This window comes from Lissotriton vulgaris, chromosome 10 (genome assembly GCF_964263255.1).
Source record: "Lissotriton vulgaris chromosome 10, aLisVul1.2, whole genome shotgun sequence".
Taxonomy (NCBI): Eukaryota; Metazoa; Chordata; class Amphibia; order Caudata; family Salamandridae; genus Lissotriton; species Lissotriton vulgaris.
Window position 1 is genome coordinate 183,526,107 of NC_141698.1, and position 16,414 is coordinate 183,542,520.

Genomic DNA, 16,414 nt, shown 5'->3' on the forward strand with positions numbered 1-16,414 from the left:
GGAGAAGTTAGTTTGCTTAACAATCTACTGGTGGGGTTCTTGATCTCTATATTTCCCAGGCAAATAGTAGATCGCCTATAAGCTCTGTATGTACTCAGGCACTGCTATAATGGTTAGCGGACATTTTGTGCTATATTTGTGCAACCTGGGGCTCACGAAGTAACACTATCCTGGTGACCGCTGCAGGAGGTGCTATATTCAAAATGATCGGGTGACCAATGAGTGAATGCTGACTCCGTAGCAGTTCTGGGTCGACTCTTATTCAGTTGAATCCAGTGGGTGAGTCCATCAAAGGGATTTGAGGAAGGGTGGCAATGTAAAATGGATGGGGTTTTCCACATGATAATAGCAATGAAAAGGCAAGCTCATCTGGCACTCAATCCTTACTGCACTTAAAATAGAAACCGTGTACTGCAGCAATAGAGGCTTACATTGAAAAGCGAACAGCCATAAGCCATGCATTCAAAATTCATACAAATAGGTGTGAAAGCAAACATTTCTTATGCAGACCCACAGAGGCAATCTGGGGTATAGGAGCTCCTCAAATAAAGTTCATGATGCCACTTTCCTTCCTGCGTACGCACTCGCAGCCCCCAAAATGCTAGGTATTGTTTAACGCTGTAGCACAATGGTTCTCCAGTCTGTCATAGATTCTTTATCAGTGGCATGGGGCTCAAGGAGTTGAGGTACTTCGGTGGTCAGTCCTAGGCCACTCCTAGTATCAGCATGCACTTCCTCCACTCTGGCATAATTTCCTCCTGTGGCTTCTCCTACCGCCTGTAAACAGACAACTAACACATCTCGTTGTCCTTTCTCTCCTTCTTCTCTTACCATCAATATTCTTGACCGTGTTGCAGATGAAACACCTGATCATCAGGGGCTGCTGATGATCAGTTGTTTAATCTACAACACGGTCAAGACTATTTATTACACAATTTTGGTTACTGTACATAAAACACAGAATACCAGGGGAATGAGGGCAACCGGTGAACACATTAGCTCCAACAAGAGATGAGAGGTTTTACACAAAACCTCCAGACAGTATAACATCAGTGCAAATAAATAATCACCCTCGGTTCTCTTGAGATGAACTCCTCTAAAGCTGAGGTCATATTCTTTACACCAGTGGCTCCCATTCCTCCGCATTCTTCCATACACTTTCCGCCTGACACTTTGACTCTGTTCTCTTTCTCTTTGCCTGGGAGGTACTCTTCAACCCATCAATGCACTTGGAATCATTTATCATTGCCATGGCAGCATCATACCAATTATTGAACGTAGGACACATATGCTTCTGACTCCCATTCCACACTGCAGAGGCACTAATTAATTCCCAAAATTAGAGTGGTGTAACAACCTGCTTGAGGTGCTCCCTTACTTAATATTTCTTTTCCCCAATTGAAAAAGTTCTCAACTTTGCTTCCTGTAACTGTTGCAACCTGCACTGAAACACAAACCACTCTCTTTCATCAAAAATATGTGCGGCTTCCAACAAAGAAAACAGGATAGTCTATAAATAGTTGACAATTATGTACAAAGTGGTCCATAGTACCGGGCCTGATTACCTTAACTATATGCGGAAATGCTACACACCGATCTGTAATTTAAGATCCACCAATCAGAACTTTCTAGTCACACTGAAACCATCTTGTGCACCATCCTGATTCAGCTATCGCTACCTTTTAGTTAACTATGACTGAAATTCGCTGCCTCGTGGTATCTGGGGATACCCCTCACTTACTTATTTTGCAAGTTGTAGGGATTGCAACTGCTAAAGGGCTTTGTAGATAAGGTTCGTAGAGCCTTGTTTCCCTTCCGTTCCCACCACTCCCGTCTTAAGCACCGAGACTGGGATTTGCAAAGCCACTGTGGGGATCTACATTATCGATGTCTAGGGAGATATCTACGTTGATGCCATTTTTAATCAAGCTTTATTCTAAACAATTACCTTTTGTTTCCACAGCTTCTCTGAAGCCATGAAGACTCAGCCAAAGTTGGAAGGCATGCTTTGCCAAGCAATCTATTATGCAGGCCTAGCTTTCATAGGACTTGGTGGCTTATTCGTTGTCAGCAGCTTTTTTGCGCTTGGATTCGTGGGCACGTATCTAGGTAAGGCAGAATGTAGTTTCAGATCAAATAAATGATTTGTGTAAACTTTTTAGGGTTGATCATAATACACCAGATACTTTTGAGTATTCGTCAGTGCTATAACTTGTGGTCCCCCGTACAGAAAATCACAAGATCGCATTTTTGGTCTGCTGCTATATATTGTCAGTGAAGGGGTGAAATGTAGGGATTTATCATGAGGGATTTATATCTACGATGAGCATACAAGATAAATCCGTGTCAACATGGGCCCCATTTTCTGTCACTACACTTTAACAACCTACTGCATTATTGGAGCTTTAGTCCTAGTTCAGTCACTGGGACCTCTGTTCTAAATGATAATGCTTTGTAGGAGAACATGGACTGGAATATGGTACCACTAAAGACATGGAGGTACAAAAGGGGGTGGTGGTGCAAAAGGGGGTGGTGATGGACGCAGCATCTGAACCAATCAAACACTCAGACCCAGTCAACAGATCTGGGTTTAATCCATCACCGTTCTTTAGCCCACTCTGCCACCCCAGTTCAGACATGGCCATATGCAAATCAGTCTGACCCTGTGCCTGATGGGAACAGTCCAGCCCGAACTGCCAAGCCATGCCTTCCCTGGACCGGAAACAAGCTTCCTAGGACAGGTTTCTGGCATTACAGCTGTCTTGCAATGTGGTAACTTGTTCTGCATGAATGTATATTGTTGTTTTTGCTATATTGTTTTAAAATCGCCTTTCCATGGATTTACTTTTAAACAAAGAACAAAGTTTCATGGAAGCTGACATCTCAGTTATTGTTTTTAATAATAAGCAGGGTTTTACAGAACATAAGTAAGTTAAAGGTTACAAGGGCTTACTAGTTATTGTCTATTTTAAAAACATTCACCATTGTTCAGACAGGATATGTAAATTAGAACAGAGTGTTACTAGATAAAGAAGGACTTTGTACCAGGGATTCGAGACTGAGGGTCATACTAAGCTGTCAATCGCCTTACCCCACTGAAGGCTACAGGGAAGGAGCATACAGATTTTATTTGGTTTATCTGCAAGCTGTAAACCACACACACATAGCTGCTCCTGCTTCTTAATGAACATTGGTTCTCTTGTTCTGAAAAGGTATGCAGGTGTGAACCATCTATTAACCTCGTATTTGGTGATAAGTTTAGCTTGGTTAGCCGAGAGAAAGTAGGGCATAAACAAGCTTTATGATTTAGTTATAATGTTTTAATATTTTTTATTAGTCACCTTCATGGAAAATATTGTTGCCACTATTTTTTGTTGTTTCTATATTTGTTACTATTCATATTGCATGCACTAGGATAGGATTGTGATGTTAAATAAATGTTATTAATATATTCCTGCTTTCCTAGTGTTCTTGAGTTTGCCTTCTCAAAACAAAATAGGATTTGAGTTCCACTAATTTTCCATGTGAAATCTAACAGTACTATTCGTTACCTAGAATGCTCAGTGTGTTGCGTGGTGGTTGCAGTCCACTGCATTTTCTGGCTCAGGTTGGTACATTGACTAAGTCCTGGCTGTATTCTGGAAAGAAATATAGAAAACATATCAACCAAACTTAATTTGTCTTTGTTGAATTGAAAAATCAGTGCATGAGTAAGAGCCTGTAAGTTTGGTGAAACACCTTTAATTTCTTCAAAAACCTTTTGAACCTTTATAAAAATATCGAAAGTGTGAAATGTTGTTTATATCTTACAATGTAAGATTCTATTGAATACATGTATCTTATAGTAGAATTTACCTAAGTGGCATAACCCTACAGTAACCTTTAATATATATATATTTTGCATGTGTAGTAGCCAAGATGCATAAGCAGTGAGCAATGCAGTTTTGCATTAACCCTTATACACCGAAGTCATACACACATCTCAATGAATAAGATATAAAGGTTAATAATATAATGCAAATCCTCTATAAATTACCTTATGACAATAACAACATTTAATTGCTGGTGTCACATTAATTCAATTTAGGAATATAGAGTGTGAATCATCGTTGAAGGGATGGTTTTTGTTATTCACTTTTGTCATTTTTAAGTTATAGAAGCATTTCCTAAGGCATAATGGATTGAGATACATGTCAGGACCAACAGGATTCTTACATCCCAAAATATCCTGAGTGACTTTTGAAAAGAATCTTTCTTGAGTATCGACAAGTACGCCCCTTCTTAAATTTGGATTGCATTTTACAAAACAACACTTAACAATGTCATATTTGTAGCTTTTTGCTATCCAGTGGTTAACGTAAACCTGTGCATGGGGTTTAATGTTTATTATAAGATGGAGGTTATCATACAGTTTAATGGTTTGACACATCTTGTTGCCAAAGCATTTGAATAGGTTTTAGAGGGGCAATATCTTTGCAATTGGCAGTGGTGCTGAATAATGGAGAAATATGGCTGATCAGTGCAAACAACTCATCCCTAGATTGCTGTAGGTGTGTGCTGTTTAGAAATATGTTGCATGTTGGACTTCACATATCAGAAATGGCTTCCTAATCACTTCTTAAATTTGCATGATATATTATGATTTCAAGTCAAGCTTAACATGGCGATAGTTATCTCTTTTCTCTAACCTGTTACTTTTGGGAACTCTCGCATGTGGTACTTTTTTCATCAGGGGCGGTATATTTGATACTTACAAGTGGCAATAGATTTCAGTATGTTTTATGTGCAAATGTGATAGAAAAATATTATAATTTGGAAATGTGCTACAGTTCCTGCAAAGGCAGTCCAAGTAATCCCTGCTTTTGGTGCCAAGGAAGCCTGGAAGAAATATGGGATGTAGCTAGGTTTCCTTACCTGCAAGCGGAGCGAAGTTGAGAAAGTATTTCACACTGCTGAGTGTGTGGCAGCATGGTTTTGTTAAACACTTCACATGAGTATATTTCTGGCTTTACTCTTTTCTATAATGTTGGGAGGCCCTTACATCAAGATTCATTGGCATCAGGAGGATCATGTGATTGTGAGCTAATATCCCATTTGTAGCTTTCGAAGTCTGTTTTATTTCGAAATGTGATCAGTAGTGATGATATTATGCAAAATATTGAATCGCCTTTAGGACTGTGGGTAAAACATGCTTGACCAATACATGTCACTCCACCCCACCTAGATTCCCCTTTGAGGTTTTATGTGAAGAGTATATGTTTTTTCTAAATATCCCTGTGTTAAATACTCCACTGTGTAGACATTCTAAAACTGTTGCTATTGAAACATGGATATAAAATCTGTGACTGAGTAAACACTTGATATGATTGCATTGCTGGCCCTTCCATACTGTAGACACTTACTTTCATATTCTTTAAAAAAAAATCTAGCTGTGGACCAATATTACATTTTTAGAAAAAAAATGAAACTACTACAGAAACGAGGCATCAAGAGAGTCCCTCCTTTTGGGAGCCAGGCATAGTTTTCACCCTACTCTGTTTCTTTTAGTTGAAAGCCCACTTTAGATCCGACGATAACATTCTACAGCTCGAAATAATCATGTTGCTTTGTGATCATTTGTTAACCTCGGATTTGATTTAATTATGTTTTTATTTATTTAAGGGTATTAAAAACAGGCCGTCAATCCTTTTGCTTACTTATAAGTTCTACTCAAAATAAGGGAAAAAAAGGAAACAAGGGAACCCAATTTCTAGCACTGGTTGCAGGTTTTTAAGCGTCACCATGGGTTGTGCAAGCAAAGCCTATATATATACTGCTAAATCCAGTAAAAATAAAGGTTTAAATACCTGGGTCTAGTATCTTTCGTTTGACTAGCTGAATATTAAAATACACAGATGGTTTAATGCATAAGTTGCCAGATTCATATGTTCTCCCTATTCAGGTGGCTGCAATGTTGCAATTCAAAACTATTTTGGACCTTATTTCTTTCTTTATGTAGTGTTTTATAGAGCACGAACGTGGCCCGTTAGGGTATCAGAGTGCTTTACAAGGATAACACATTGTATACAAGTATGAAATAGTCAAAGAAAAGGCAAATAAAATAAAAATATCATAAGTAGGAGTAGAAGAAGGTGAAACATCTGGGGAATAACAGGGTGTATACAATGTTCAGATCATAATGCAGAGAAATCCAGCAAATACATTTGTGGGAGTACAAGGTCAGTACAAGATGGATAGCAACTAGTCAGTCCAAGCTCTAGCGGCAACAAAAATAAGCAAAGCCACTGAGCGGTGTGTGCAATGCATGATTTATGGGAGAAACTTGCCCAATAGGAAGGTTTTGGCTTCCTTTTAAAATATTGACAGAGAGGGAATTTTTCTGTTGAAAGACGGTAGCGAGTTCAGGTGCGGCTCCAGAGAAAGCACGATTGTAAGTTCTTTTCTTTCGCAAGCAGGGTGAATGGAGCACAAAGTCTCTGGCGGACCTAGAGTTTCTGGCTCCTCCAGAAACCGTGATTTTCTGGGCGAGATATGCTGGGGATTTCGTGTGTAGTGGTTTGTGGGTGATTCATGCCAGTTTGAGTTGTATTCTGACTTCAAGAGGAAGCCAGTTCAGCGCCTTCAGATGCGGTGAGATGTGGTCGAATTATTTTGAGCCTGTTAAGAGTCTGGCGGCGGCGTTGAGGCAAGCTTTTAGGGGGCCATGGAAATCTTGGGCAGGCCTGAAAGGGTTGAGCATCCATCATCGATTCTGGAGATAACGAATGCCTTGACTGACATTTTTAGGTCCGAGGCATCAAGGAAAGGTTTTAGTTTCCTTCGGAAGCTCAGGTGAAACCTGGCAGTTTTAGCCATCGAGTTGATGTGGTGTCAAATATTCAGGTTACTATCTAGGATTATTCTCAGAAATTTGGCATATTCCACGAAGGTCGGTATGCAGTTTAGTGCTGTGATCGACTTGGTCCATTCCTGGATGTCAGAGTTACTTTTAGAGGGGGGATTAGAAGGAACTCCGTTTTTTGTGCTTTCAGTTTGAGCTGCTTGCAGGTGAGTCATTGAACAGTCAGCTTTAGGGCCTCATTCATACCCAAGCTTTTCCACAGAAAGAAGAATTGTGCTCTAAAATCATCTTCAGCTGAATATATAATTAACTATTCTGTATTCGACCATTTTTTCAAATGTATTCTGTTCAGTTCTAATGCGGGATTTGAAGATCTTGTGCTGGTCAGGTACTTCCTTTGCGTGCTCTGGGCTCCATCCACGGAGCAATGCTCGAGGCTTCTATTGAATTTGCACATTGCTTGAAGTCATACGAGTGCCCAGGCACAAGGTTCATTCATGTACAATCGCAAGTTTGTCATGATTCATGGAGAGGAATCTTGGTCCACTTTGAGTGAGAGATGGGTCAAATCAGGACGAAGCAGTGTGACAGGTCATACCCACGGTTGGACCAGAGCTGTCAGATGTTATTATTGTGAACGGCTCATTCTGAACTGTGGGTTCTGCAGAAAAATATATGGTTACCATGCCAATGTCTGGCATAATTCTCCACGGAAGGGAGACAGAACGCTCTGGTTCCGACACAAGGTCTTTGTATATGAAGTTTTGTGTCTCCCACTATACAGTTTTATATGCTTTGGTGCTGAACCTTTATGAGGTCTGTAGTTCTAGCGCTAAGGTACAACACAAAGGGTATGGTTCACAAAGCCATGTATACTCCAACACTTGTACATGTGTACTCTTTAGTTTTACTTCACAAGCTCATGCATGCCTTTGTGAACTGGCCCTCAAATCATTTACAATGGGAATATTCAAGCAATATTCATGTACAATTAGTATGAATAGAAAGGACTACCCCCTCCATTCACTTTTACTAATGGGGAGTCCGACATTGCGAGCTCATTCACACAGTCTTTTTTGGGTACCTAGAGTAGTAGTAGTGTTATTAAAGCAGAACAGCTCTAGGATTGTTTTTAGAGCATCTTGAAATAATGGGAATGGAGGGTGGTCCTATGTCGGAGGACTCCTTTGGGATGTCTGTTTGAAGATCAGGAGTGTTAAGTCTGGAGGAGAGGTGTCAGGAGGAAGAGAGGAGGAAGGGATGTGGTATATGGTATCCTGTGACAGAAAATTGAAGTTAAGAGCATTAGAAAAGGCACCCTGGAGACCAAGATCTACTATGAAAAATGCAGATTTTTCTGTTTTCTGTTAATGTCAAGGAGATCAGTGAGAGATGTGCAATATGTGGGTGGCTTGGAATATCTAGTATTTTATCTGAAATTTCATGAGTTTTAGGGGACAAGGATGTATGTCTAAACTGGTCAGGTAGTTCTGCTTAAGAGATACCATTGATGACTAGTGTGATGGACTCTGCCAATTGTAGATAGTGCAGATTAGTCTTTGGTAGTCATTAAAGGGGTGTTTAGGGATAGAGTGGGAGTTGTCATAGGGCTTTCATGAAAGATTGTAAGAAGGGTTGTGTCTGGTATTGTTTGATGTCTTACTGCTTGACCTTGTTTCTAGTAGTTGTTCATATGTTTGTTGTTGTTCTCAAAAGAAAGATTGACAAACTTTAAGGGGGAATGTATAGTAGTGGAGAATCATTTGAGGTATCTTGACATGAGTGTTTTTCGGTTGAGAGTCAGAGCTCTCCCAAAGGATGTGGGATTAGAAGTTTTGAGGGCTTTTTTGGTGCTGGAGGTAATGAACATATGAAGGTTTATGTCTGAGAATTAATTCACGACCATTACGTTAGTATAACAATTGCTGTATAGCTCATAGCCCTGGCTTTTATACCACTAGAAGTACGTTTTTACCATATGGTATTTTAGAGTGTTTTGAGACCAATAACAATTCAGAATGTATCAAATACCCTGAGGATTTGTGTATTGTTTACAACAGGAGATCCATTTCACCATGCCATGGTTGAATGTTTGATATTTGTACACTAGGCTTCAATTTTGCACGCGATGGGTATGAAGGTAAATTAATTTTAGAAATGATATTTTCTAAACCCCAAAGTTTGACGGCATTCTAATAACATTCGGTTGGTAGGTAATTTTTTTTGTGTACTTTGGCAAGAGTGATACAATCATAATTAAAGGGGAATGACAATATATGTATATGATCTTGCTCTGACTGCACTGGTGCGTGCGTGTCCTGTAATATTTTTTTCAATAGATGTGGTTTATTTATGTTCCTTGAGTAAAGTTGAAGCCTGGACAGTTCTGAATTTTAGTATGTGTCTTGGACTATGTACTGCATACTCGCCAGTGGGAAAATGAAGGCACACCATACGGATAAAGTAATTAGCACCAGAATTACTACAATTCCATCGGCTTAACCCATGTGTCCTGACCTCCAACAGTTCTTGTTAAGACAACTAAAATTCAAATGGGGTCCGCTGCACTCCGAGGTGTACTAGTAATCGGTAAATAAAGGTATAGTCCAAGGTTGTAAGGGTAAGGGTGCTCAAGGTGATCGCCTCCTGTCCTAGAGGCGCTGAAGAACAAGATTTAGAGAACATCTTACAGGTGTGAGGTGTAGCTCTTGAGCACACCTGTATGCAAAATGATTTTGCAGAATATTTAGCCAAAGGAAGTAATCAGGGTAGAAAAACAAAGTTTTATTCACTTTGTAATCTTCATGATTTAAAGCGTAATTTAAAGCTTCATTGTTGAAAAGTAATATAATCCGAAACAATGGTCTTAGTATTCGAGAAGGTTAAGACAACTCCATGTCACTGATTTTGTCGAGTCCTGCAAAACAATGCCTCATTCCCATTTGAATATCACAATAGAAACTAGTAACAATCGTGTGCATTACCAAATAAGGGACAATGCAATGCGTTCACACAGCACTCAGAAATATATATAAAAAAAACTACACGTTTATCCTTTAGGCAGAAATTGTAAATTTTGAGAATTTCCCTTGAAAAAGGTCTGCTAGCAAAGCTTGTCAGGAGGAGTTAGGTAAAAGCTGTTTCATGCCCCAATTCACAATTTTCGTTTGTGCATCAGGGACAGTGAACCAGTATTGAAGAGTGCTAAATATAGAATGTTAAATACACAATGTGGTGGCCCATTGTTAGTGCACAGATGAGGATTTGAGTGTTGTAGTCCTCTTGAGAACATCGCATACTTTCACCATTTCAAGTTCTCTTTCATGTGGTTATGCACTGAATCACATAAGAGTCCCATATCTGATTAATTCATTTTTTTGTTAGGATGAGCATTCAGTTACCCTTTCATAAGTGTGTTCATTCATCTGAGTATTGACTGTCAAGTTTAATTTAAATAACAATTTTGTTTACTAAAATGCTCACATTTTCAACATTGAACCTAGGAGTCATTCAGAGTTTACCAAAATACTTGTGTCGACGCAACATGGATATGAATATGCCTACCAGCGCAGTGAGAAATGTGCAGTATCAGGGGGTTATGACCAGTCTCTTGCTGGAAACACTTTCATTAGGTTATTTTTTTATATATCATGATCATTTCCAAACAGCACTTGAGAATTGTTATGCTCAAGAGCATTCTACCCATCTGTTGTTATTCACGTATATAGCAATATATTGTTTTTCAAAATCGAAATATAGCAATATCAAAGTAAAACAAATTGGAATGGCCAGACTAAACAAGCATTGGCAAAGCCAATAGGGTTAGCCTATGCTAGAACTATTGGTTTGCCAATGTCTTTTTAACATGCTGTACAGCAGAGTGGAGCAACATAGAGTGGAGTGGAGTAAAAATTGTGTAGAGTGTCTTGGAATTGCATGGAGTGGCGTACATTGAAGTGGAGTGGCGGTGAGAGGGGCGGCATAGAGTATCGTGGTGTTTAGTCGAGTGGACTGGCTTTGATTAGAGTGACCTAGAGTACAGTGGCATAGAGTACAGTGGCATACAGTGGATTGGGATAGACTAAAGTGCAGTGTAGTGAAGTAGAGTAGAGGGAAGTGGCATAGAGTAGAGTAACATTGCATGGAGTGAAGTGGGATAGAGTAGCATAGAGTGGTACTGTGTGGAGTGGCGCAGAGAAGAGTGGCAGAGAGATGAATGGTGTGGAGTGGCATAGATTATGTGCATTGGAGTGGAGTGACAGAGAGCAGAGTGCAGTGGGGGGCTTAGAGTGGAGTGGCTTAGAGTGGAGTGGCTTAGAGTGCAGTGGCTTAGAGTGCAGTGGCTTAGAGTGCAGTGGCTTAGAGTGCAGTGGCTTAGAGTGCAGTGGCTTTGAGTAGAGTGGCGTACAGTGCAGGAGCATAGAGTTTAGTGGTGTATAGTGCAGTGTAATTGAGTGGTGCAGGGTAGAGTATTTATTTTATTTATTTATTTATTTATTTCTGATTTTGTAAAAGCGCCTGGTTACACTGTCAGTGTGTCCCCGCGCTGTCAGAAGAGTCAGTTGCTCCGACAGTCAGAAACAGGACGGGCTAATCTTTAGGAAAGAGGAATGTTTTCAGTTTCCTGCGAAAGATGAGCTCCGATGATTCCACTCTTAAGCTCGGGGGGAGAGAATTCCATTTGTGTGCCACCAGAATACGGAAGGATCTGCCTCCCATTCTGGCTTTCTTGTGTCTGGGGACAGCAAGAAGTCCTGCTCCTAATGAGCGGAGTTGACGGGTGGGCGTATAGGGGCATAGCAGGTTGTGAAGGAAGGCCGGACCCTTGCCATGTACGATCCTGTGGCCAATACACAGGGCCTTAAAGTCGATCCTTTCGTTAATCGGGAGCCAGTGCAATGTTTGTAGGGATTTTTTAGAGGAGGCTCTTCTGGGTAGCCGGAGTACCAGGCGAGCTGCAGCGTTCTGGATTGTCTGCAGTCGCCGCCGACTGGAGACGTTGGCACCTAGATACAGGGCATTTCCATAGTCCAATCTTGACGTGACAAGAGCATGGACCAGGGTCTTCCTTGAGGATTCTGGGAGCAGGTCGATGGTTTTGCGGAGTTTCCGTAGAATCGAAAAGCAAGCACCAGCTACTCGTCTGGTGTGGTAGTCGTAGCCAAGCTTTGAATCCACCCATACTCCAAGATTTTTCACCTGATCGCTGGGGGTAGGGAGTGGCCCCAAGGTCTGCGGCCACCAGGCAGATGTCCAGACTGAGGGGGGTTTTCCCACAACTAGCACCTCAGTCTTGTCACCGTTAAGACGGAGGCAGTTCTTCGCCATCCATTCAGCCATCTCCTGGAGGCATGCTGAGAAGTTTGCGGCGGCTAGTTCAGAGGGTTGGGTCAGAGCGACCACCAGCTGGGTGTCGTCTGCGTATGTTACTACTTCCACCCCATAGCGTTCCGCAGTAATGGCCACGGGGGTGACATATAAATTAAAAAGTGTTGGACTGAGGCTTGATCCCTGCGGCACTCCTTGACCAAGGTCAAAGGTGTCGGATCGTGCTCCTCCTTGCTGCACCGAGAAGCTGCGGTTGGTAAGAAAAGATTCCAGCCATAGCCAGGCCATGTCTGTCACTCCTCCTTTCTTCAGACACTGTAGCAACGTATGATGTGCCACAGTGTCGAAGGCTGCGCTGAGGTCCAGGAGCACCAGTGCCGCCACATGCCCTGCGTCCACGTGCTTCCTCAGTGCCTCAGTCGAAAAGAGGAGGGCTGACTCTGTGGAATGGCGGGCTCGGAAGCCCGATTGGTTAGTATGCAGGAGGCCTCTGGACTCTATGTGTGCTGAGAGTTGTTGATTAACTAGTTTTTCTGCTAGTTTAGAAAAGAAGGGCAGCAGCGAAATGGGGCGCAGGTTACTAAGCTGGGACGCACTGATGTGGGGTTTTTTCTTAAGAGGTAGCACGACTGCCTTTTTCCATCCGTGGGGGACCTTGCCAGTGTTAAAAGAAGTAGACAATATATGGCCAACATAAGGTGCTAGACGACTCATGGCGCTGGCCAGGAATTTGGCAGGGGCAGGATCGTGAGGGGAGCCTGATTTAATTCCTTTAGCCATGGCTATCAGGAGGTCCTCCGTCGGAACCTGGAATACTGTGAGGCAGTCTTCGATCTTTGCCTCCCAAATCGCTTCTTCCTGAGGAGGAAGACGGTTGGAGCCAGTTCTGGCATCTTCAGGGAAACTGGTATAAATGTCGCGTACTTTTTTGTAAAAAAATTCCGCGATGGCATTGCAAGATTGAGCTGAAGTCTCAGCCTGCTCTGAAGAGGGGGGAGGTGTAGTGATCTCTTTATAGATCCTAAAGAGTTCCTTGGATGAGCAGTTAGCGTTTTCTATTTGGTCAGCGTAGAAGGTCGCTTTGGTTTTCCTGATTAGGAGATGGTAATCTTTTAGGCTAGCTTTATACACATCTCTTGCCTCTAGTGAATAGTTCTTTCTCCAGGCGCGTTCGAGCCTCTTACAAGCTGCCTTGGTTTCTCTAAGAGCTGTGCTGAACCAAGGTGCAGTTTTAGTTTGTCGCTCCGGACCCTTATTGGCCCAAGGGGCAGTGATGTCCAGGGCTTTAGTGATGTTTCCGTCCAGGGCTGTGCAAGCCCTGTCAACATCTACTCCTAGGTCTATGGGAGAGCCGTTTAAAAGGAAGTGATGTTCAAAAGAGTCCATGGAAAAACGGGACCATTTCCTCTGTTGTTTGTTGTCGCTATTGTGAATTTTTTTATGTTGAGTCTGGATTAGGAAATGAAAGGGGACAAGGAAGTGGTCGGTCCACAGCAGGGGAATGGGAAGGTCCTGCTTCAGATCCTCCATATTGTTGAAAATGGGGTCGAGTAGGTGCCCCTGCCGATGAGTGGGGAGGAGGGAGGCTGTTCCTAGTTGTAGGGTTTGCAGCTCTTGGCACAGTTCTTGAGCAGCTGAATTATTGAGGTCTTCGAAGTGGAGGTTAAGATCCCCAAGTACTAGGAACCTCCTGTATCTCATGGCCAATGGGGTAACGTTCTGGATGAGACTATCCGCAAAGTTTCTGCTACCTCCCGGGGGTCTGTAGATTAGTAGGCCTTTAATTAACGTATTTTTGTCTATATCGATAGAGAATGACCCAGTTTCGCTATCTGATATATTTGCAGGTTCGAGGGAGCATGTCATATTCACTCTATGGATAATGGCGATGCCACCACCCCTTCCCTTAGGTCTGTCCCGTCTACAAATTGCGTATCCCGGGGGCAGGGCCTCTCTGACTTCAGGGTCTGAGTCTTCGTCCAGCCAAGTTTCCGTGAGGCACAGTATGTCCCATTTGTTGTCTGTAATCAGGTCGTATACCTCTAGTTTGTGTTTTTTGAGGGAACGACAGTTGAGCAGTGCACCAGTGATTTTCCTACTATGCTCTGGTTGGGCGTTGTCATTGGGCGTACTTGTTTTAGGATGCTTATTAAACATGAAACCACAGTGTTCGCAGGGATACGTCGGTCTACTTATGCTAAGATCAATGCTGTGCTCACATACCTTTAAGTATTTGTTACGAAGGCTGAGGAGCTCCTCTTTGTCGTATCGGATGTCTGGAAGGAGCGGACCAAGGGGTCTGGCCCCGTGCCCCGGTCTGCCGCGGAGTAGTATGGCATAGAGTGCTGTGGTGTAGAGTGGTAAACCGTAGAATGGTGTGGAGAGGTGCAGAGCTAAGTGCAGTTGTGTAGAGTGCAGTCGCATAGAGTAGAGTGGTGCAGAGTTGAGTTGTGTAGAGTACAGTAGCATAGAGTACAATGGCAGATAGTTCAGTGGTATAGATAAAGTGCAGAGAAGTGGCATAGAGTAGAGTTGTGTAGAGTAAAGTGGAGTGATGCAGAGTGCAGTAGCATAGAGTGCAGTGCAGTAAAGTAGAGTTGTCCAGAGTGAAGTGGTGTAGAGTGGAATGGCATAGAGTGCAGTGGCATTGAGTAGACTGGCTTAGAGTGTCATAGCTTGCAGTGGCATAGAGTGCTATGGCGTAGAGTGGGGTGGTGTTGAGTAGAATGCAGTGGCATAGCGTAGAATTGTGTACAGTAGAGTAGCGTAGAGTGCAGTGGCGTAGAGTGGTACAGAGCAGAGTGCAGTGGCATAAAGTACAGTGTTGTAGACTAAAGTTAAGTAGTAGGGAATAGAAGCTGCATAGATAGGGATATGAGTGATGGACTGAAAACGTAAGCACTCATATGAAGTGTTTGAACCCAAAAAAGAATAGTAGCTCCATAAATAGAAGCAGTGGAAAAACACAAGTTCTTTACCCATACTCCCGGGGAGGGCCAAACACAAGAAGAGGACATGATGCAGGTATGCCAAGACAAATTGGAGCAAAGCTAAGGAGAGCGACGCTGAAAATAACCAATGGTAAGCTATGGGTAGGCTGTAAGCCAATTGTATGTAAACAAAATGTTTAAAAAAGACAGCACATGTGCAGTCTAGATGAAATCTAAAAAGAGTCCTGATTTCCATATATGGTAAGTTCAAAGGACATACAAGGAAGGTGAGGCAAACAATTGCCTCAGAGCCCCACACAGTGCTATATAAATCTTGCATAACAATACAATACAACTCATGTTGCAAAATCTGTGATCTCACCAGGGAGTACAATGAGAGCAATTGAACAACGGTAGGCCCATCCCGCGGTAGGTTGAGACTATCTTTTTCAAATTCAAGTTTTTACTTTTCATAAATAGTCTTGGTAGTGTCTAAATATGACTTTGTGAGGTACAAGAGAACTCTAAAAACAAACCCTTCCTGGAATGTCAAGTAATGGGATGGGTTTGGCATTACCACCAGAGCTGCCGACTTTTGGAATTGGGGAGCCAGGCTCGAGGCTTGGGGTCGGCTCAACATTATGTGACTCTGGGAAAATCACTTTATCTCCCCTCACTCAGGTCCCCAAAGGTATTGGAGTGCTTTACATAAGCACCGTTTACATTTCACATAAGCACTTTTTTTTGCAGGCCGTCTTCTTTTTTTCCCACATGGTAACCCACCCCACGCCTGCCATTGTTGTTTTCCACGAACCCCCCCCCCTTAATTTTAACCCATCACGTCCTCCTCACTACTCAGGTGTTTTGCCCAGCCCCCTGCTTCAGCCATATCCGAGCCCTCAGATAACATTTCACATGTTGTGACATCTGAGAGACATTTCCTCACACCATTAACTGCCATGGACAAAGTCATTACATTTTTAAGGGTGCACACCCTATGGTGATATCAGTGACTCTAATATAACATGTAGCACGCGGGGGACATAGTCATTCCATTTTTATTTGTGCACACCCTATTGTGATATCAGTGACTCTAAAATGATAACACAAAGCATGCCAGGATTTAGTCAGTGACCTTTTTATGACATCAGTGAGGGTCCTGATATCAGTAACCAGAGTGGGCCATCACTGAATGGCTAAGCGACGTCAGGATTTCTTTTTCTTAGACTCATTTTGTGATGTTGTCGCCCCCTATTATGGGGTCAGGCCTCACAATGGTGATAGCAGCGAGCCCTTTTATGGGGACTGTGAGCTT

The 16,414-nt window shown here is 42.4% G+C and overlaps 1 protein-coding gene across 1 annotated transcript in view; it reads left to right on the forward strand.

Moving 5' to 3' along the window:
- Nucleotides 1–16,414, forward strand: part of PEMT (phosphatidylethanolamine N-methyltransferase) — a 1,361,155-nt gene that overhangs the window by 749,696 nt on the left and 595,045 nt on the right. Inside the window, exon 4 of the mRNA XM_086940850.1 lies at nt 1,964–2,109. Within this exon, the coding sequence (XP_086796976.1) occupies nt 1,964–2,109 (146 nt within the window). The remainder of the gene's footprint in view (nt 1–1,963; nt 2,110–16,414) is intronic.